This window comes from Salvia hispanica, chromosome 3 (assembly GCF_029641045.1).
Source record: "Salvia hispanica isolate PSC_SH4W2 chromosome 3, Shi_PSC_v1, whole genome shotgun sequence".
Classification (NCBI taxonomy): Eukaryota; Viridiplantae; Streptophyta; class Magnoliopsida; order Lamiales; family Lamiaceae; genus Salvia; species Salvia hispanica.
In genome coordinates, this window is record NC_142694.1 from 44,678,762 (window position 1) to 44,698,797 (window position 20,036).

General features: G+C 35.9%; 4 protein-coding genes across 5 annotated transcripts; 3 read left to right on the plus strand and 1 right to left on the minus strand.

Moving 5' to 3' along the window:
• The first annotated feature begins 1,453 nt into the window (after nt 1-1,453).
• LOC125216930 (DNA (cytosine-5)-methyltransferase CMT2-like) lies at nt 1,454-6,009 on the plus strand. Its single transcript, XM_048118722.2, has 12 exons — nt 1,454-2,124; nt 2,560-2,591; nt 2,684-2,789; nt 2,981-3,085; nt 3,175-3,294; nt 3,393-3,486; nt 3,561-3,763; nt 3,846-3,911; nt 3,987-4,232; nt 4,312-4,370; nt 4,450-4,516; nt 4,703-6,009. Exons 1-12 carry the CDS (start codon nt 1,567-1,569, stop codon nt 5,843-5,845), a joined length of 2,799 nt encoding a protein of 932 aa, XP_047974679.1. The 5' UTR covers nt 1,454-1,566; the 3' UTR covers nt 5,846-6,009.
• Nucleotides 6,010-7,362: 1,353 nt separating this feature from the next.
• Nucleotides 7,363-9,631, plus strand: LOC125215930 (uncharacterized). 2 transcript variants are annotated; one of them, XM_048117512.2, is made up of 5 exons: nt 7,363-7,511; nt 7,825-8,144; nt 8,682-8,761; nt 8,839-8,897; nt 9,142-9,631. In XM_048117512.2, the coding sequence occupies exons 2-5, from the start codon at nt 7,836-7,838 to the stop codon at nt 9,444-9,446; spliced, it is 753 nt and encodes a 250-aa protein (XP_047973469.1). In that variant the 5' UTR covers nt 7,363-7,511; nt 7,825-7,835; the 3' UTR covers nt 9,447-9,631. The 2 variants fall into 2 exon arrangements, with proteins under 2 accessions (XP_047973469.1, XP_047973468.1); XM_048117511.2 differs by lacking the exon at nt 7,363-7,511 and adding an exon at nt 7,530-7,669.
• Nucleotides 9,632-13,684: 4,053 nt separating this feature from the next.
• On the plus strand, nt 13,685-15,476 carry LOC125214002 (myb family transcription factor PHL11-like). The gene is made up of 6 exons (XM_048114835.2): nt 13,685-13,979; nt 14,319-14,395; nt 14,468-14,537; nt 14,745-14,808; nt 14,897-14,966; nt 15,046-15,476. The coding sequence occupies exons 1-6, from the start codon at nt 13,835-13,837 to the stop codon at nt 15,358-15,360; spliced, it is 741 nt and encodes a 246-aa protein (XP_047970792.1). The 5' UTR covers nt 13,685-13,834; the 3' UTR covers nt 15,361-15,476.
• LOC125214001 (isoflavone reductase homolog) lies at nt 14,982-17,738 on the minus strand. The gene is made up of 3 exons (XM_048114834.2): nt 17,362-17,738; nt 15,733-16,177; nt 14,982-15,645 (listed from the first exon to the last, which is right to left on the minus strand). Exons 1-3 carry the CDS (start codon nt 17,689-17,691, stop codon nt 15,482-15,484), a joined length of 939 nt encoding a protein of 312 aa, XP_047970791.1. The 5' UTR covers nt 17,692-17,738; the 3' UTR covers nt 14,982-15,481.
• Nucleotides 17,739-20,036: the final 2,298 nt, after the last annotated feature.

A 20,036-nucleotide genomic window follows, 5' to 3' on the forward strand; every position in this document is an offset into this window, starting at 1 on the left:
GCTCCAATGGCCTTAAAGCAGTTAATAAGCAGTTAATAAGTCATTTTTTAATAAGACCAGCATTGTGTAATTTTTGTTTAATAAATGATAGTACTGTGTATATATATTAATAAGTAAATTTCATTATATTATTTAATTTTGTATACATTATTGATAAAGTCTTGTGAAATCAAAGATTTTAATACTCCTATATTTTAGAAGTAATAATTAATTTTATGTTCCAGAACATGTGGGAAGGCTGTGATGACTATGTGGCATTACATTTCCTTATTAGTGAGTAGGCTGTGATATAGTAACACCAAGGTTAAATATATATTATATTTAAAATTAGTTATAAAATTCAAAATACACTCTAGTAAATAATTAAATTTGAATTATATTGACAAATTATTATTATTACTATTATATTAAACTATAATTAAACAGTAAATTAATATGTAGTATAACATTTGAATTGTTTTTATTCACAAGTTACTTTAATAATAGGATAAGTTATAGTATAAATTAAATTAGTTTAAATTAAATAAGTGGAGCTAAACATAAGTAATCACTAATAATATATTTGAAATATCAAGAGCATATTTTATTATGACTTCAAAATTAATTATACAATATATAGTATTAAATAATCTGAATAACTTTTATTGCCTCGTTTTGCAAATTAAAATATGTACGTGCTTGCTTACAAATAAGTGCATGTTAATTACTAAATAATTTTATAATAATTAAAGATTAGTATAGTTAAAATTGATCAAAATTATTAAATTACGTAACTAAAGCGTATGGTTCAATGTTTTTTTTAATATAGGCATTGGAAAATAACTAGGAAAAAGTATTTTTTTTTCATTAGAGTTGGATTTATTGATTTTAAAGTGCCTTAGAATTGGATTTATTGATTTTCCAATCTCAAGAATGAAGAATGGAATTTGAAGTCCAAATTGCCGTATTATTGGTTGGATACAAATATACGAGTACTACTTATATAAGATACATATACAATATATTCTACTACACAAATAAATATATTCTACTAGTACAAAGTACTACTCCACTTATTTGAGGATATATTAGTCTTTAAAAAATTGTTACTCTCTAGAGGCATAGATTTCAACAATTGAGCATAAACTACACAGAATTTTAATAATATTTTAAAATTATGACTGACCATAATGTGGCCATTTAGCATCACTCTTTACTTTATCTACTTAACCTTTCATACATGAATTTCTTAAATCTCACACGCTATAGAAATGCTTCAACTACAACTAGCTGTTTACCTAAGTATGAATGGAGTAGTATAAGTATCAATTTTAAAGTGAATAATTAAAATCCAAAAAATGAATTATTTTACATGAGTAGGTGAATATAATAAATTAGAAAAAAGAAATGCATGAGTTAATAAATAAAATACTGCAAGTGTGTAACTAAAAAGAGAAAAATAACCACCTGAGGCTCAGCAGTGTATTATTACCAGCATTTACTTTCCACTGAGTTTCCATTTCTGCAACTTCTCTCTCATTGTTCCTCACGCTCAAATCTAGCCGTAGATTCTTGCCGTCACCGGCGATGAAGAAGCTCCCCTCCAGAAAATCCCCTAGATTCTCTTCTTCTTCAACCCGTACCCGCAACAAAGCGGAGCCCCGACCCGACGATGCGTGGGCCCTCTCATTGCCCCAACAAGGCAGATTCGCATCCGAAACTCCCTCTCCCCAATCAAGAACATCGCCGACATTTCCCCCCTCTTCATCGGCTCCGGCGTTGACCTTGACTGCCGCCGAGAATGTGGTTTTGAGCGAGAGGTGCTTGAGATCGAGAACTGTCTTGATGAAGAGAGTTGTGAGTGAGAGGAGAGGGAGAGGGAAGGCTGCTGCCGAAATTGAGATGCTGGCAGTTTCAAGAAATGCGGAACAGAGTGTTGAGTTGTTGAGTAAGGAGAAATGCAGCTCAGAGGGGGTGATCGCTGAGAGTATTCAATTGAAACAGAATGTGGCTGAGGATGCTGTTGGAAAAGCTGATCAAAAGGAGAAGAAGAGGAAGGAGAAGGGTGTTTTATGCTGTTTTGTAGGGGAGCCGATTCCGGAGGAAGAGGCTAGGAGAAGGTGGCAATGGAGATATGATTTAAAGGTGAGCTCTTGCTGATCGAATCAATAGCTCATGCAATTCTTGATTTGCTGCTCATCATGGTTAATCTCAGAGAGGCGTACAATGGTCTTGCTACTGAATTTGTGTCCTCAAATTAGATGATTTGGCATGTTTGATTGATACCCTCCTTTAACTGATAGCTGTCTGTTTACTCGTTTTTATCTGCAGTCATAGCCAATTCCATACCCATAGCCTTTGTTGATTTATACTACTTTCCTTGATTGTTCACCACTCCCTAGTAGACTATATGGCTGAGTGCTCGTTGTCGAAAAGAAAGCATATTTCATAGTTTACACTGTCTTGAAAGAGTTGCTACTTTCTGTGTCTAGTATTGCATTTATCTGGCATTCTGGCTTATCAGAATTGTCTACACAGTGACACGAACATTTCTAACTAGACTGATTTTGGACTACACAGAGCAGAGGAAAGGGCAAAAACTGGAAAATAAAGTGAGTGAGCCTATCAACATTTGTTATCTACATCTTACTCTCTAACATTTTCTAGTGTGTCTGAATCTTAAATTCTTCGTATTCGCTTTCAGCGCTGATGATGATGATGATGAAATTGTACTGAATGTGGAAAGCCATTACGCTCAAGCCAAAGTAGGGAACTTTGTCTTGAACATTGGAGATTGTGTTTTTGTTAAGGTAAATTTCATTTCATTTACAATGTCTTGTTTGGGTGTGTTTTTATGTTCGAAAGTCATGCTATGCTCGTTGAAAATCATCATATTTGGTTCAATTCTTACTTATTGGAACTCTAAACAGTATGTGATAGCAATCACTCATCTGGTTATGGTTTAATATTGCAAGATTGATGTCCTAAGCAATTCATTCAGGGCGAAGGAAGCAAGAAACACATAGGGAGGATCTTGGAATTCTTCAAAACGACGGCAGGAGAAGACTACTTCAGGGTTCAGTGGTTCTTCAGGGCTGAGGATACGGTTGTTATAACTCGTTTCCTGATCTTCATCTTAAGTTTTTGTTTCATTCATATTTGAAACTAATTTTTGTATGCCTGTGAACTCTTCAGGTTTTGAAAAGTGCTGCTTCATCGCATGACAAAAGGCGCATATTCTACTCCACCTTAATGAACGACAACGTATTAGATTGCATCATCTCAAAAGTTAATATAGTAAAAGTACCTTCTATGGTATGTAACCCTTTAGAGTGCTTTCCTGTATGTTATTTCGTACAATTTATCGCTACTTTTTTAACTATCGTGTGGTCTTTCTTCTCATCAAACTGCAGCAGCGCTTAAAAAGAAACCCTGTGCCGTCAGCTGCATTTTATTATGACATGGAGTACTCTGTGAATTATTCAACATTTCGTACATTAGTTACAGGTTCGTATCACAATAAACAACATATCCTTTCCAAAGTGGACTCGTTACTCATTACTGTCACATTTTTATTTCAGAAACTTCCACGTGGACTGAGCCATTCTTGTCAAACTCAAAGTCTCCCGAAGAAGAACCAGTTACGTTGGCACCCTTGGCGCTTTTGCCCGAGTACGAGTCTCCTGAGCAAGAATTAGCGCTACTGGACTTGTACGCTGGATGCGGTGGAATGTCCACTGGATTATGTTTTGGTGCAAAACTTTCGAGTGTAAATCTCAAGACGGTAATCATGATCGATTGTAAATCCATGATTTAAGTCCTTGTTGTCTTATCATCAGTCTAACTCGTTTCATCGTTTTTCTCAGAGATGGGCTGTTGATTATAACAGTGCTGCATGTGAGAGTTTGAAACTGAACCATCCAGAAACAAATGTAACCAACTCGAAAGACACATTTCGATGAAGTTAGTCTGTTTGGTTACGTGACGATATCTGAATTGTTCTGCAGGTCAGAAATGAAGCTGCTGAGGACTTCCTAGAACTACTAAAGCAATGGGAGACTTTATGCAAGACGTACGTCTGTGATATAGAAAGAACCCTGAAATGCGAGACAGAGGAACTTCCAGAAGCCGAAGAGGCCTGTTTGTCTTCATCGGATACAGAGGGATATAGTGATGAGTACGAGGTCTCTCATCTGGTTGACATTTGCTACGGTGATCCTAATGAAAGTGGGAAATGCGGGCTACACTTCAAGGTACATGGAATTACCTCAGGAATCTCTTGCTAGTTTTTGATTCGCCTAAAATCTCACTTTCGCAAACGAATTTGTTAAGGTACGTTGGAAGGGGTACGGCCCTGATGACGATACATGGGAAGCAGCCGAAGGATTGAGGTGTGGAACTAAAACTATGAACTACATTAGCAATCCTTATGCTGATTCACATCTAGTTATTTTATCTTGTCCATTTCAGCAATTGCCAAGAGCGAATAGAAGAGTTTGTTCGAAGAGGATTCAAGTCTAAAATCCTACCACTTCCTGTGAGTTCTGTTAAAAATCTCGTAAATCATGTCCCATAGCAACTATGTAATAATCGTGTCTCGTCTATAAGTATGAATAACCCTACCCCTTTACAAGGCTTTTTAAGGGTGTGAGTGGTCCATTTCTGTTAAGTTCAATAAGTCTTAAACACCAACTTAGTAAGTAATGCTGGTTGTATTCTGCAGGGCGATGTCGGTGTGATCTGTGGAGGGCCGCCGTGCCAGGGTGTAAGCGGCTACAATCGCCACCGAAACTACAAATCTCCGTTGGAAGACGAGAGAAACCGCCAGATTGTGGTGTTCATGGACATAGTGGAGTTCTTGAAACCCAAGTATTGCCTGATGGAAAACGTCGTCGACATCATAAGGTTCGACAAAGGCTCTCTCGGTCGATACGCTCTAAGCCGTCTCGTGCTCATGAAATACCAAGCTAGGCTCGGCACCATCGCCTCAGGGTGCTACGGCCTCCCGCAGTTCCGTCTGCGCGTCTTCATCTGGGGGGCCCACCCGAGCCAGATGCTGCCGCAGTTCCCGCTCCCCACGCACGACGTCGTGGCCAGGTACTGGGCCCCCATCGAGTTTGAGAGGAACATCGTGGCGTACGACGAGGGCCAGCCGCACGCGTTGCGGCCCGCCATCGTCCTCGGGGACGCCATCTCCGACCTCCCGCCCGTCACGAACGACGAATCCCGGGAGGAGATGGAGTACGAGAAACCCCCGGAGACGGAGTTCCAGAAACGCATCCGGATGAGCAAAGACGAGACCACGACCGGGAAGATATCGGCCGGATCGCATGGCGTCCTCTACGACCACCGGCCGATGAAGCTGGCGTGCTCCGACTACATGCGCGTGTGCCAAGTCCCGCACCGGAAGGGAGCCAACTTCAGGGACCTGGCCGGAGTGGTAGTCGGAGAGGACAGGGTGGTGCGTCGTGATCCGACACGAGAGCCGGTGGTTCTGCCAACGGGAAGGCTGCTCGTCCCGGACTGCGTGTTGACGTACGAGCAAGGGAAGTCGAAGAAGCCGTATGGGAGATTATGGTGGGACGAGACAGTGTCGACGGTGGTGACGATTCCTCATATCCGGGTGCAGTCGATACTGCATCCGGATCAAGATAGACGGCTAACGATACGTGAATGCGCGAGGCTGCAAGGGTTCCCAGACTACTATAGATTTTGTGGCACCGTTAAAGAGCGGTATTGCCAGATAGGGAATGCCGTCTCCATGCCGGTGTCGAGGGCGTTAGGGTACGCGCTAGGGGTAGCGTACCGGAAGGTTGCCGGAGACGAGCCGCTGATGACGCTGCCGCCGGATTTCTCCTCAATGTAGCCTTCTTCTACTGAGCTTGCTAGGTTGTGGGATTGATAAATGTACCATTTTTCCCCATGTCACATTTTTATCACTGATTGTAAACATTCTACATGTTGGGTGTGACATTGTATTAATAGGCTCGTACTCATGATTTATATCACTAATTTAAATTCTAAATATTATCCGAGTCCAATAATTTTCATTAAATTCTAATTTTAAATTTCAATATTAAAATCTGCCTGAAAAATAAAAAAGTTATTGCTTTTTTTTTTTTTTTTTTTTTTTTTTTTTCTCATTTTGCCGCCAATCAAAAGGATGTCACATTCTAAGGGTGTCTCCAACGGTGCCTCCCACTCGCCCGGACGGGCAACCTGACGGGCGCCATAGTGGGCGGGAAGGGCGCCCACGCCCGTCCCGAGTGCCCCTGTGATGGCCTGGCCCCTCAGCTCGACGTCCTACCTGACGGGCGCCACTGTGGCGTGGGTAGGACGTCCCACTCGGACGTCCCACCGATTTTTTTTTTTTTTTTTTTTTTTTTTTTTTTAAAAACTCTATAAATACGGCTCGTGTCGAAATTTTAATTCTGTAAATTTTAATTCCGTAAATTTTAATTTTAATTGTGAATTTATTAATTTTATTGCGGGAAATCCTAGTGCAGTGGGAAGGGCTAGTGATGTGGCAGTGGAATGGGAAGGGCTAGTGCTGACGTGGCATGGGAAGGGCGAGTGGGAGGGGCGCCACCGGAGACACCCTAAGTAATAGTAAAACAATATCATGTTATACTAAATTAATTAATATCTTTTTCTATAATTCCTTGCATATCTTTTCTCATCTCTAGTTTATCAGTTTCCATCTTAATATAAACTTTATTCCAACGAATTGAAATTATTTAATTTAGTATAGTGCGATATTATGTTGTTGCTTAACATGTAGTAATATCATTTTATTTGACATTAAGATATGACAATACTAAAATACTCCCTCCATTCCACGTTTGAAGTCACATTTAGTTATGACACAGGTTTTAAAGAATTGGTGAAGTGTGTAATTAATTAAGTAAGATTGTGGAGTGTGTAATAAATGAAGTGAGATGATGAAGTGTGTAATAAATAAAGTGAGTTGGTTGAAGGTGGGTCCTTTTTTACTTTTTGGTTTTTTCTTTTTGTTTTGGTTTATTTTAATGTAGATAATGACATTTTGATGTAATTTTGATCAACAATGGGGTAAAATTGTATGACCAAATATGGAAAAATTCTAAATGTGACTCTAAAACTGGGACGAACTTTTATGGCAAAATGTAACTACAAAACTGGGACGGAGGAGTATTACAATAATTAATTGTAAAATTAAAGCAAATAATTAATTTAACTCTAAAATCAAAATAAATTAATAAGTTCATTAACTTACAGAACGATTTTAAAAGCAAAACCAAAATTTTGCAAAACTAATTATTACCAAACAAAAGAAAAAAGTAATTATAAAATTAATAATTACAAAACAAAAGGATAACAATATTTGGAAAATTTATCTAATTCAATTGATAATAAATCAAAATTTATTTTCAAACAAAAGGGAAAATTATCAAGTTTTGCAACTCAATTTATTCGTTGAATCACTAGAACACAGACAAAGAATACCTCTTCCTCTCTCTATTGAAAGATCAAGCGGCTTTTGCTGTAATTAGGTAAGCTGAATACATATGTTGTCCCAACTTTCACCCAGAAATTCCAACAAGGCGCACTGTCGCTCTATATATACGATTCACTTTTACTGTCACCAACTGTTCGATGAAAGTCCTCACTGAACTGCATTTCTGATTAGCTATGAAACCGGGATCAACTGGTCTTCTTCTATTTGCCTCATATTGTTATGTCATTATGGAACTCACCTCACACCTATGTGATATTTGGATTACCTGTTGTTTCTATGGTTTCTAGCATTCATGTTTGCAAGAAATTACAATATCATTGATGTAAATTTGGATTGTTTGGTTTCAGAAAAGAAATATATGATGCATCACTTTGTGTCCAAGGCTTCGAGGAGGGTATTGTGTGTGGTTAGAGCTCTCAATGGAAATGCTTCATGTTCTTCTATGGCAACAAGACATTATTTTGGTGTAGTTCCAACTCTGCAAAGGGATTTTGAGAAGACTCCAGTGCCTAGAAATTTCTTTAAATGGGGATCGCAGGAGTTCTGCAGGAGCTTCAGCTTTGCGACTGGGTTTGCACCATTGAAGGCAAAGCCTTTGGAGACGATCCTTGATGTCGAAAGGGCTAAGATGAAATCACCTGAAGAACTCGCTGACATTTGGGATGATGTATGTTTATCTAAATCGAATGATTCAAATTCAATGATGTTTTGACTCTCTCTGAAGCTTTGGTTTCTCTCTGCATCTATACTTCATTCAAGAAAGCATGGCAAATTGACTTTGGCTGCAAATTTGATGGCGACTTTCCCGTGTTATATTGCCTTTCTGCTAATTTTCTTGCCACATAAGGGAGCAGCTTGAAATTTGTTTAAATTTTTTAGTTAATTAATGCCTGAGGATTACGATGCGTGCTTGTTATGTTATACACAGTAGCTCTGTTGTGATTTGTGAAATAGCCAAAGGTTGAATCTTCCATGTTTTCCCATGTAATAGTACTTTAAGCATTTCATTTTTTCTGTCTGGATGGCATAATATCTAAACTCGCTTGTTGTGTTCTCTTAAAACACGCAGACGCTCTTAACAAATCTTATGGCATAAATTGTCAAAATGAAGTCTAGTAATTTACCTGTTAATCTTTTCTTCCATAGAAATTACATGCCTTTTTCTGCTCATAATATCTGGTGGTGACAATTGCTGTTTTTGCAGTTTCATTTGGGAAGGGGTCACATTGGTCTATCGATGAAAGCAAAATTGTACCACCTAATGGAACAAAGAGCTTCGGATTGGTAGTAGTCCACCTTGTTTGCTTTCTTACATGTCTTCATTAAAAGATTAATGATCATTTCTCTTTCTTTCTTTACAGCCGATATTTTGTGATTCCTGTGTGGAAAGGAAATGGGTACACCACAATGTTTGTGCAAGGTTAAGAGGATTACTTCTTTCTTTTTTTGCTAGTATTATACTATTAAGGGTGGCCTAAATGTTGAATGTGAACAAAATTGTAAACTTTTTTAAGTGAAATGACTGCAACTTCTTTACTGGTCTGTATGACAATTGCAGTTTCCAGATTTTACAAAACCTCGTGTTAGTTAGTGTCTCTGTTGTCACTGTATTCATAATATCTGTATCATGATTCCTTGTGTATCGGGACTCGTTTGTCTTACAGTTCAGATGCCACACATGCTTTTCACTGGTCTTGAAGATTACAAAGCAAGAGGAACCCAAGCTGCTCCATACATGACAGCTTCGTATTACAAAGAATTTGCAGAGAGCAAGGACTTGGTGCTTGTTCGTGGCGACATTGTCTTCACTAGCAAGCTGAGTGATGAAGAAGCAAAGTGGCTTCTAGAGGCTGCTCAATCATTCTACCTGAATGACGTCAAGTATAAACTGGTCGAGCGTTTCAACAAACAAACTCGTGAATTTGAGTTCAAGGATGTTTTGCAAGCTTTAGAGATGCCCATATTGTAGTCCAAGAGAAACAACCATGGGGTTTATTACTCCTATTATGATGTGCGTACCAAATACTGCCTTGTTACTGTTTTCCAATCTTTATATCATTGTAGTATTTTTCTTTTGTAATTTAGAGGTCAGAATTTAGACCAAACACCAAAAAAAAATAAAAAAAAATCAAGTGTTATTGATAATTAGCAAAAGTAACTGCTTCTTTGCTCTTGTCGTCGTCGTTTGTGGGATGTACTAGATTGTTAGATACCATGTTTGGAGCAGCTAACTTTTGAACATTATGTTTATGTATATCCATCCAGATGTAAAGAGAACGGGTTTTAGGGCAATTGTCAAAAAAATATCATATAGTTAAAATTCTGGTAAATCCCGCAATTTTCAAAAATACTAGGGAGTAATATCATAACCTCGAGACTTTCCTCAACTGTCTCATTTATTTGTATTTAGAGGAAATTGTGCATGACGAGAAGCTGAAAATAGATGACTTTTTTTCCAAATTCGTATATCACTCACAAGGGCCAATAATTTTAATATGAAAGTATAGAATGTAAGGTTAGACTAAAGTATTTTGACTTCCAAATTATATACTCCAGCGATTTTCCTCCGAATCTAAATACAATTGTGAAAAATATCAAAATTGTGATATGAAAGTTGCAGGTTAATTAAAATTTCATCAGAATTCATAAATTTTGTGGCAATTTGTCCTTTTAAACAGTATTATTTTTCATGCAATTATTCTACTCGTATTAAATGTTGTACTACTATATAGAAACCATCAAACTCTTTGGAATGCTTATGCATTATTGCATCTTGTTGACCAATTTATTTATTCTAAATAAAAAGGATTGTGGTAACACCTAATTTGAGCAAAGTAAATGAATAACAGACTAAAAAAATATTCCAAAAGACATTGGAGCAGTTTCAATCAAAAATATTCTCATGTCACTTTATGTAACGTGTCAGTGTTATTGTATATCTTGTCTTTCAATATGTCTATAACTTTTGAAGGAATTGACAGTTTCCATATATATCAACCCAACAATAGTGGATTAGTACTTACTCTCCCCTCCATTCCTTGACAATAAAGACATCTTTTTTGTTAAAAAGTTTAATAGATAGTGAAAAAGTTAAAGAGAGAATAAATCAATATGTTAAATTGGATCAATAGACAGTAAAAAAGATAAGAGAGAATAAAGTACTTATTTATAAGAGACGAAGACATAATATAGTAAAAGGGAAAATTACTTTTTGCTGATAATAAAAATGCATCAATTAACTTAGAACTTTCCAAAATTAAAAAATGTCTCTATTAACATGGAATTGAGCGAGTACTTCCTCCATCCCAACTAAGTTGAGACAAAAAATTTTACACGAAGATTAGAAATTGTGTTGAAAAGTAGGAAATGTGAATAAAGTAAGAAAGATAAAGGGGAGTAAAGTATGTGACGGAATTTTGTTTTTTTGTCAAAAAGAGAAATAATTAAACTTAGTTGAGACATAAAAAAAAATACAGACTCAACTTAGTTGAAACGGTGGGATAAGTTGAAACGGAGGGGGTATATATATATATTTTAGGTGTACATATACATACAGCATTACTCGAACGACCTCATATAAAATCTTCTATTTGACTAAACCAACTAAAACTGAGTTTGTCCAAATTAAACTAGTCTGGATTATTTTCTTTAATATTCTCAAATAAAAAAATAACTCTCTACTATTCAAGAACATTGTCACCCACCGTTCGCGGAACTAAGTCTTAAAATGTAAAATTGTGTGCCAAAGAATTTTAAACTTTAAACTTTAAACTTTAGTCTTTTAAATAATGTAAAGAAAATGAGGAAAAATTGTACTAGTAGAGTATGAGTTGAATTTATATATTACATTTTATAATAAATTACGAGGGAAATGAGTTAGCGTTAGATATGTGATCATTTAATAAAAAAAATTAAAAAAATATGTTATTAATGATGAATATCTCAAAATGAATTTCTTTTTATAATGTCAGCTGAAGTGAGTAGTACTCCTAGTAGTTTTCCCATGCCATACTACCTCCGTTCATAAAATTAGTCATATTTTTCATTTTGGGCCTCCTACTAAAATTAGTAGGTATTAAATTATTTACAAGTTTTATTTTTCCCTAATAACTACCTCCGTCTTTAAAAGTAGAATCTATTTTCATTTTGCTCTCTCTTAAAATTCAATTTTTTTTTTATGTTATGAAACTCTTTTATTATCAATGAGGTGAGACTCGTTTTCTACTAATAATACTTCAATCATTTTTTTTCGTTTTTATTTTTCTCTTACTCTACTTATGCATTAAAATTCATGGAAGTTTCTATTTTTAAAAGATAGAGACAATATTTTAATGGTTTTTTCACAATTTATTTAATTTACCAATTTTACTAAGATTATTTGTCGTGGTTGGACTTGGAGATGGTGCAATGAATTGCAATTTGCATGAATACAAGGGAATTCCATATGCTATGCCAGCCAATGGCCGTCCCTAGATTGAAAGACGTGGCACGTGACCACAGGAATATTCCTGTTCTCGCATCAGCCGGCATGCACCCCGCGCTGCCTTCCACGTGTCACCGGGTTTTCTCCACTGCATCGCACCCGATCTCCTCCCATCTCCGCATCTCATCCTACACCGTCCGTAGACCTCACCGACTATCATTTCCTACGCCGCGTCACACCAGATCAAGATTCTTCATTTCTCTATCATTATATTTAGGCAATCATGTTTCTTCAGATTCGTCGCCGAATTTATCTCCCCATTCTCCTTTTCTTTATTCCCCAACAAAACCCACATAGCATAAGTCCAAAAATTCATGATGCAATTCATTTGGGTGTATTTATATGCATGCATGTTCGTGTTTTATTACACGAACATGAACAGTTGAAAAGTTGAAAATCACGGGCTTGGTCTGTTGTTGGAAAAAAAATATTTAGTAGTACAAATTATTGTCACGGTGTGGTGTCTTTTCAATAAATAGAAGAGTTTATCACATTCTATTTCCAATTTGTCCATCCCACAAAATTCAATAAATAGAAGAGTTTATCACATTCTATTTCCAATTTGTCCATCCCACAAAATTATTAAATTTTATTTTTATTAATGTCTTCCATAATCCATTTACTCATTCTCACTTAAAATTTTTCTACAACTTCCATAATTTATTGACTCATACTCTACTAATTTTTTCAATTAACTTTCTATTATAAGTATTTTTTAGAACACGAGACAAGTCAATCTATGTCACTTAATCGAGGATGTACTCCCTCCGTTCCATAGTAGTGGAGACATTTCTTTTCGGCATGGAGATTAGAAAAAAATTGTGTTAGGTGAGTTAAGTAAATGAAGAATAAAGTAGGAAATGAAAAAGGTAGAGAGAATAAAATAAGAGAGAGTAAAGTAGGTAGTAAGAAATGTGTTGACTTTTACCAAAAAAAAGAAATGACTTTACTACTATGGAACGTACTAAAATGGCAAAATGACTCTACTACTATGGAACGGGGGGAGTATAAAATTTACTCCACCTGTCTCAACTAAGTTGAGTCGTATTCCGTTTTGGGATGTCCCAAGTAAGTTGAGTCATTTCCTTTTTTAATAGAAAACAAAGCATCCAATTTATTTTTCCTACTTTATTTCTTTCTCCGAAGTATTTTAACACAATTTCTTAATCTTCATACCCAAATGTTATGTACTCCTTCCGTCCCAGATAATTTGTCTCATTTTTCTATTTTAGTCCGTCTCATATAATTTGTTTCATTTCAATTTTTAATTATTACCATTTTTGGCAGTGGACCCACTTATTTTTACTTATATTTTGTTATAAAGCTAATACTCCCTCCGTCCCATTAAAAATGCAACGTTTACTTTTGCGCAATTGTTTTGGATAAATTATAATAAATAACTAAAGTGTTGAAAAAATAAAGTAAGAGAGAGAATAATGTAGAGGAGAGTCCCCTTTATATTATTCTCTTTTTTACTTTATTTTTTCTCCACTTTAACTATTTATTATTATTTTTTCAAAACATGTGTGAAAAAGCAAACGTTTCATTTCTAATGGGACAGAGAGAGTATATAACAGTAGAACTCACCTCCTCTAACTTTTTCAACTCATTTTTCATTATATTTTTTAAAATCCTTTGCCTGGTCTAAGTGAGATTATGAACTTTATTTTTATCCGCGGTCTAAATAATTAAGGAAGGTTGATCTCATCTTCTTTATCTCTTCCTCGTACTATACTTCATTAATCCCTACACACATAGATACAAGTCTATATACATATAAATATAATCGACTCTCTCCTTCTCCGTTGGATTCTTGATTCTCCTTTTAGCTTTAGTAGAGGATTCATGAGGTGAATTCGGGTGTGGTGGTGGAGATGGACAGAATGTATGCCGGTGGCGGCGGAGTTGGTGGGAGCGGCGGCGTGGTTCTGACAAGAGACCCCAAGCCGCGGCTGAGGTGGACTGCTGATTTGCACGACCGTTTTGTCGATGCTGTCACAAAGCTTGGTGGCCCTGACAGTCAGTCCATTTTTTCTTCAATCTTTTTCTCACTGTGTGTGTGTGTGTGTTTAATTAAGTATTTATGCAACTTTTTTTGTGAAATTGTGATAAAAAATGCAATCTTTATGGAAATTGCATTTCTTGATTCTGTTTTGTTGATCAAGTGGTTTGGAGTTGCAAGAAAAAACAGAGGTCTGATTTTGATCAAATTATCATAGAGCACTTCCTAGCTAAGTGGAAAGGAGGGGTTTCTGAGTTCCATAATTGTAAATAGGCAGTTGGTTAAGGATTTAATCAAAGTAATTTACCTTGACATATATAAATTGTTTGTTTGATTAAAGTGGCTACTATTTTCAGAGGCTACTCCAAAATCAGTGCTGAGAGTGATGGGGCTAAAGGGGCTCACATTGTATCACTTAAAGAGCCATTTACAGGTAAATTAGTGACACGATCTTCGTTATCACTCCGATCGATTCGTCTCCTCATTATACTTGTTTCGGCCGCAGAAGTATAGGCTTGGACAGCAGCAAGCCAAACAGCAGAATTATGCTCTTGAACATAACATAGACAGCTTTGGTGAGTTTCCTTACACTAGTATTGCTTCATTGTTCGCATAGGAGATCTTTACGGATGATTGGAATGTGCGCGTTCGTCTATAACTAGAGAGAAAATATGATCTATTAGGAGATCATAAACTTAAATCTGTATAAACATTCACATAATTCATCTAGTACTAAATTCTCCTATGGCTCAAAGTTGGTGTTTCTGCTTTTGTGTTTGTAGAGAATCCGTATATGCACATTGCAAGTACAAGCACTAATTCATCGAGCATGAACAGCGAACAAGGGTACGTATATGTTGCTCATTCCATTTTACTTTAGACGCAGTAACATTTTTCGTTGGTTGAAACTAAGAAATGTGAATATGGTGTGCAGAGACGTTCCCCTCGCTGAAGCAGTAAGGTGCCAGATCGAGGTGCAGAAAACGCTGCAAGAACAGCTCGAGGTAAACGTGTTCAAGAAACATAACAACTCTAGTTTACACCTTTATTTGATAATAGGCAAATTCTTGTTCCGACAAACAGGTGCAGAAGAGATTGCAAATGAGAATAGAAGCACAAGGGAAGTACTTGCAAGCCATATTAGAAAGAGCTCAACTGAGCCTTTCTGCTAACTCGAATCACTCGACTAAAGCTCAGCTAACAGACTTCAACTTGGCGCTATCGAGCTTCATTCACACCGTCAATGGAGACAACAGGAATGGAGAGGAAGCCCGTGACACAAAAGACATCAAGCTCGAAGGGCCTTCCATCGAGTTTGATCTCAACTCCAGAAGTAGCTACGACTTCATAGGCGTCTCCGGATCAGGTTTCAAACACAAACCACTTCAAAATCGATGAGGATGTATCTAACTTAATTTGCTAATATGCTGTATTATACAGATGGAACATAGACTTCTTGATTAATGACTTAATTGTGAACAATTTGAGAGTAATTTTATTGATATTACAAGCAATATATTTAGAGATAAAGTTTCAAGTATTCATCCATGCGCTTGTACTGGACTTCCGGATAAAGTCTAGAAGCTTCTTCCCCGTCTTCCCCTATCTCGAAGCTTGTGAGGCAGCCCTCGTAGAAAATGTGGTAGAAATGGCCTAATCCAACTTGGCCAGCATAGTCAGCATCTGCATTTCATGATAGTTGAGTTGTATTCCTTTTTAAGCTGTCTCAAGTTAGTTGAGTCATTTCTCTTTATGAAAAAAAAAACATACCTTTCATGAGAGCAAGAAAGTCTTGGCCAGAAATGGAGGTCCTTTCCAGCGTGTTCCCGGAAAGATTCTCCCATATCTGGACGAGCTCTCGTTGGGAGAGGATATTTTCGGGTGGGCGGATGTAGACGGTCTTGTTGAGGGTGCGGGGGTCGTCAATGGACTTGATGGTGTAAGTGGCGATGTCATCCTCGTCCATGAAGACGGCTTTGGCGTTGCCATCTCCGTAGATGAGGACTTTGTCTTTGGGGGGGAGGAGGGTCCCCATCTGAGAGAGGTTGCCGACAAAGTAGCCGCCGAAGCAGTTGGCGGAGATGTAGGTGCGGGGGATGTTGGCCGCCTCGATGGCCTTCCTAACCGTCATCTTCTCGTCGAATGTGACCCTACCTGGCTCAAGCGCGTGCATCATTTGGGCGGGATCCATGCCGAACTCCGAAGGCAAGAAACGCTGCAATAAACGTTAATCAATTACTCTCTTCGTTCGCGAATAAAAGTCTCAAAATATTTACCAAACGGTAATTCTATTCGTAGTCTAATTTCTTTTACAAAATGGTAATCTGTTTAGTCTAATGTCTATGACTGTAGGTCCATAGCTCGTAAATTAAATAAGAATAAATAACGAATTTTATTCCACAAATTTCTTTTCAAAATTCCATAAAAATTTGTTAATTTTACATTTTTAGTAGTATGATCCGCACAATTCCACATACACCATAAATTTAAAATGACACTACTTTGAAAAAAAAAAAAAAAAACACTACTTTTACTTCACTCATCCACTACTAACCATTTATTGAGTAAAGATTAAATCGTAATAAAAAAAATTCTATTTTTGATTTATATTATCATTTCTATACATATATTGCTAATTTAATGAAATATCCTAATTGGTAGGAGTACTATTTTTAATTTGTTGCCACCAAATTATCACGACATTGTCACCAGATCTCATTCACACCTTTCCTAGTAATTAAAAATAATACTGTACTAACATTAAATTCCAAATGTTGATCTAAAATTAACTATTCGAATGAAAAAGTAACAACAATTAAGTTGTGTAGATGATAAAAAAAATACCAAGGATAAAACGGTACTAAATCTCACTTATTAAAGTCAAGACTATTTCTCACTAATTAGAGGGATGGTTAGGATGATTAATCATGCGACTATCTATCCTAGATTGTGTAGTGAACAACACATTAATTATATATGCTTTAACAACACATGTACTTAATGATATATAGATGGTAATTACTGTAAGAATATTTTTAAATGACAAACTTTGAGAACTGATTCTCTAATATATTAATATCAGTTGACATCACAAGACGTATTAGTTCATGATACTCATGAATCAGCGAACTGATATTGATTTAGAAATTTATATGTAGACGTATTAGTTCATGATACTCATGAATCAGCGAACTGATATTGATTTAGAAATTTATATGTTTTGTGATGCTAATTGATTTTAATGTATTGTGAACTGATATAACAATAACTATTATGCATCTATGGATATCAATATTCTGAAGACTTTCCATGTAATGCTATTAAATTATATCTGACTTAATTGAATCTATCGCGATGCCCTCTTTAAATTTCTATAAAAAAACAAGCATATGAAAAAACCTTGATATTTCCAGCTTCTTTAATAGCATCAACAAGCTTAAGCTGCATCAACAAATTATGGCTCCGGAAATGCACCCCGGACATGGTGCATACAACCACGTCGACTTGCTTCACCGCCTCCACCAGGCTCTGGTGATCGGAAAACGACCCCTCGACCAGCACGGCCCCCTGCCTCTTGAACTCCAGCAGCACCTGCAGCTTCTCGATGTCCATCCCGATTTCCGGCCGCCTTAGAATGTAGGTCGGGTGGCCCTCCGCTAGGCTGGCCTTCACAATCCTCCTCCCCATGTAACCGGTCCCACCTACAACAAGAATTCTACTTTTTCCCATTTGATAAAAAATGAAATTTAAGTAAATTTGCCTTTGACTTGGAATTGAGAGAATGATGATATGTAGCTATATATAGAGGTATTTGATTGAAATATGTAGTAAGCGTTACTCTAAATATTAGGTATGTATGTAAGGATATTGATAAGAAAGATAATGATATTTAACCAACATGAGTAATGTGAAAATTCAGTTGATTTGGCTGTGCTTCATATACATGTTTTTGCTTTTCACTTTATTGATGAAAATGTTAATATATTCTCATTTAGGCTCCAATGTTAAACAAGTGGTGCAATTATGTTTATTTTCTATTATTGCTTTTCTTCTGTAGAAGGTTAGGTGAGGATAAGGAATTCAATTAGAAATATTTAAACGGAATTTTATATTTTAATTTGGATTGAATCGATTATTCAAATTAATTATGAATATTGTGTTCACTCCCATTGCTAAGAAAATCACACATGCTTTTAATTATGTGAAATTAATTACAAATATTTTGAATAGCATTGACTATAGATAATGCGATGATAGAATAAAGTAAAAGAGATAATATAGAATTAAATAACATATAAGAAAGAATAAAGTAGAAAAGAGAATAAAATCTTGTAGTATGAGATAAGAGAAAAATAAAGTCTATAATAAATTAGGAAAGAGAATAAGATTTAAATATTTTGGCGAAAGAAAATCAGTCAATTAATTTGATGTTTCAAAAAGAAATAGTAGTACTACTTCACTACAAAGTAATTAACTTGGGATGGGTGATTATGCAATTTAAAGACATAGATTAGGTTAATTGACTTTTACAACGAGTTGTGATGTGACACAGATGTAGGATTACCAAGCTTAAAAAATACCCGTTTGAGTAATTATTAGTCAATAATTTTACTTATACTACTAATGAGAGGTCCTTTTGGGCCTACACAACACTAGTCCTTTTGGTTCATGTCTATATTGTTTGGTGGGCTGCCCTAATTACTTGTTCCAATTTGACATCACACCCAAACAAACATTTTCAATTTTCGTTTATTATTATTATTATTAGTATTATTATTATTATAAAGAAAGTTGTTTAGTGTTGGTGACCTAGGTGAAATGCAATAATATTAATGGCACTTGGTAGAGCTATATTGTTCACCGTCTAATGTCTTTGTGGAAGGGTTGTTTAAGTTTTACTTTGTGCTGAAGTTTTGTCGCTAAAATACCCACACATCACATTTATTCATCATAAATATACCGAATTTAGGTTATTATATACATTGAACTTATATTATTATAATTATTAATTATAGTTCAAGGTAAAATAGATAATGAGAGCATAGGATGCATCATTCTTTATAGTTATAACGTACTTCCTCCATCCCAACTAAGTTGAGTCATATTCCTTTTTCGGATGTCTAAACCCTAAACCCTTTGTTATATTCAAGATGGTCACTTTTCCTTATTTATTTGTCCCAATTAAGATGGTCATTTTCCAATTTTAAAAATAATCTCCTCTCTCCTCATTAAAATATTCAACTACATTTTTCCTCTCTACTTTTTTCCACCTAACAAAACTTCCCAAAATCTCGTGTCACTCAAGAATGTGGTTATCTAGTGTGGAACGAAGGGAGTTAAAAATAAAACATCCAATTACTCTTACTTTATTCCATCACCTATTTTACCCTCTCTTTATCTTTCCTACTTTTCAATACAATTTATTAATCTACGTGTCCAAAATTTTATATCAACTTAGTTGGGACTAGGGATGTCAATGTAGCCCGCAACCCGTGGGCCGGCCCGAATAGCCCGCCAAATTTATAGGGTTAGGGCTGAAAATTTCTAGCCCGATAAAATTATAGCCCGATTAGCCCGCACTCGATTAGCGCGTAACCCGTTAGGGCCAGACCCGAAAACCCGATAAAATTTCTATTGTTCTATCTGTTTGACTCTAATTCGACACTTCATTTATTATTTTATGATATAGATTACTAAAAAAATAACTTTCAATTTTATATATTAAATATATAAATGGAGTATTAAATTTTTATTAACATAATAATAGATATATTAATTAGAAACTTCAAATTCACTAAAAAATATATTTAAATTTCTAAAACATGCTTTAAAATTTCTTGATGTTTATGTTTTGTTTTGCATAAATCTCAAATATTAGTATATGATGTTGTTTATGTTTGAGTTTAAGCATATATCTCAAATATATCATAATAAAATATTTTACATTTTATAAATGTAACTAATTTTCACCATTATTTATTGGATTGATCGCATGTTAATTTTATCGATAGCAACCCGATTAGCCCGCTGGGCTAGCCCGAAACCCGAGCTTCTAGGGTTAGGGTTGAACTTTT

Bases quoted from the DNA above. Each gene is read 5' to 3' on its own strand.
- LOC125214001 (XM_048114834.2), bottom strand. From the start codon at position 17,691: ATGGGAAAAAGTAGAATTCTTGTTGTAGGTGGGACCGGTTACATGGGG. The intron at 16,178-17,361 runs GTTTTTTCATAT...CGTTTATTGCAG, and splicing joins AAGAAGCTGGAAATATCAAG to CGTTTCTTGCCTTCGGAGTT. The intron at 15,646-15,732 runs GTATGTTTTTTT...CATGAAATGCAG, and splicing joins CTTTCTTGCTCTCATGAAAG to ATGCTGACTATGCTGGCCAA.
- LOC125216930 (XM_048118722.2), top strand. From the start codon at position 1,567: ATGAAGAAGCTCCCCTCCAGAAAATCCCCTAGATTCTCTTCTTCTTCA. The intron at 2,592-2,683 runs GTGAGTGAGCCT...ATTCGCTTTCAG, and splicing joins GGCAAAAACTGGAAAATAAA to CGCTGATGATGATGATGATG. The intron at 3,086-3,174 runs GTTGTTATAACT...TGAACTCTTCAG, and splicing joins TCTTCAGGGCTGAGGATACG to GTTTTGAAAAGTGCTGCTTC.
- LOC125215930 (XM_048117511.2), top strand. The intron at 8,145-8,681 runs GTATGTTTATCT...CTGTTTTTGCAG, and splicing joins TCGCTGACATTTGGGATGAT to TTTCATTTGGGAAGGGGTCA. The intron at 8,898-9,141 runs GTTAAGAGGATT...TTTGTCTTACAG, and splicing joins CACCACAATGTTTGTGCAAG to TTCAGATGCCACACATGCTT.
- LOC125214002 (XM_048114835.2), top strand. From the start codon at position 13,835: ATGGACAGAATGTATGCCGGTGGCGGCGGAGTTGGTGGGAGCGGCGGC. The intron at 13,980-14,318 runs GTCAGTCCATTT...TACTATTTTCAG, and splicing joins AAAGCTTGGTGGCCCTGACA to AGGCTACTCCAAAATCAGTG. The intron at 14,967-15,045 runs GTAAACGTGTTC...TCCGACAAACAG, and splicing joins CGCTGCAAGAACAGCTCGAG to GTGCAGAAGAGATTGCAAAT.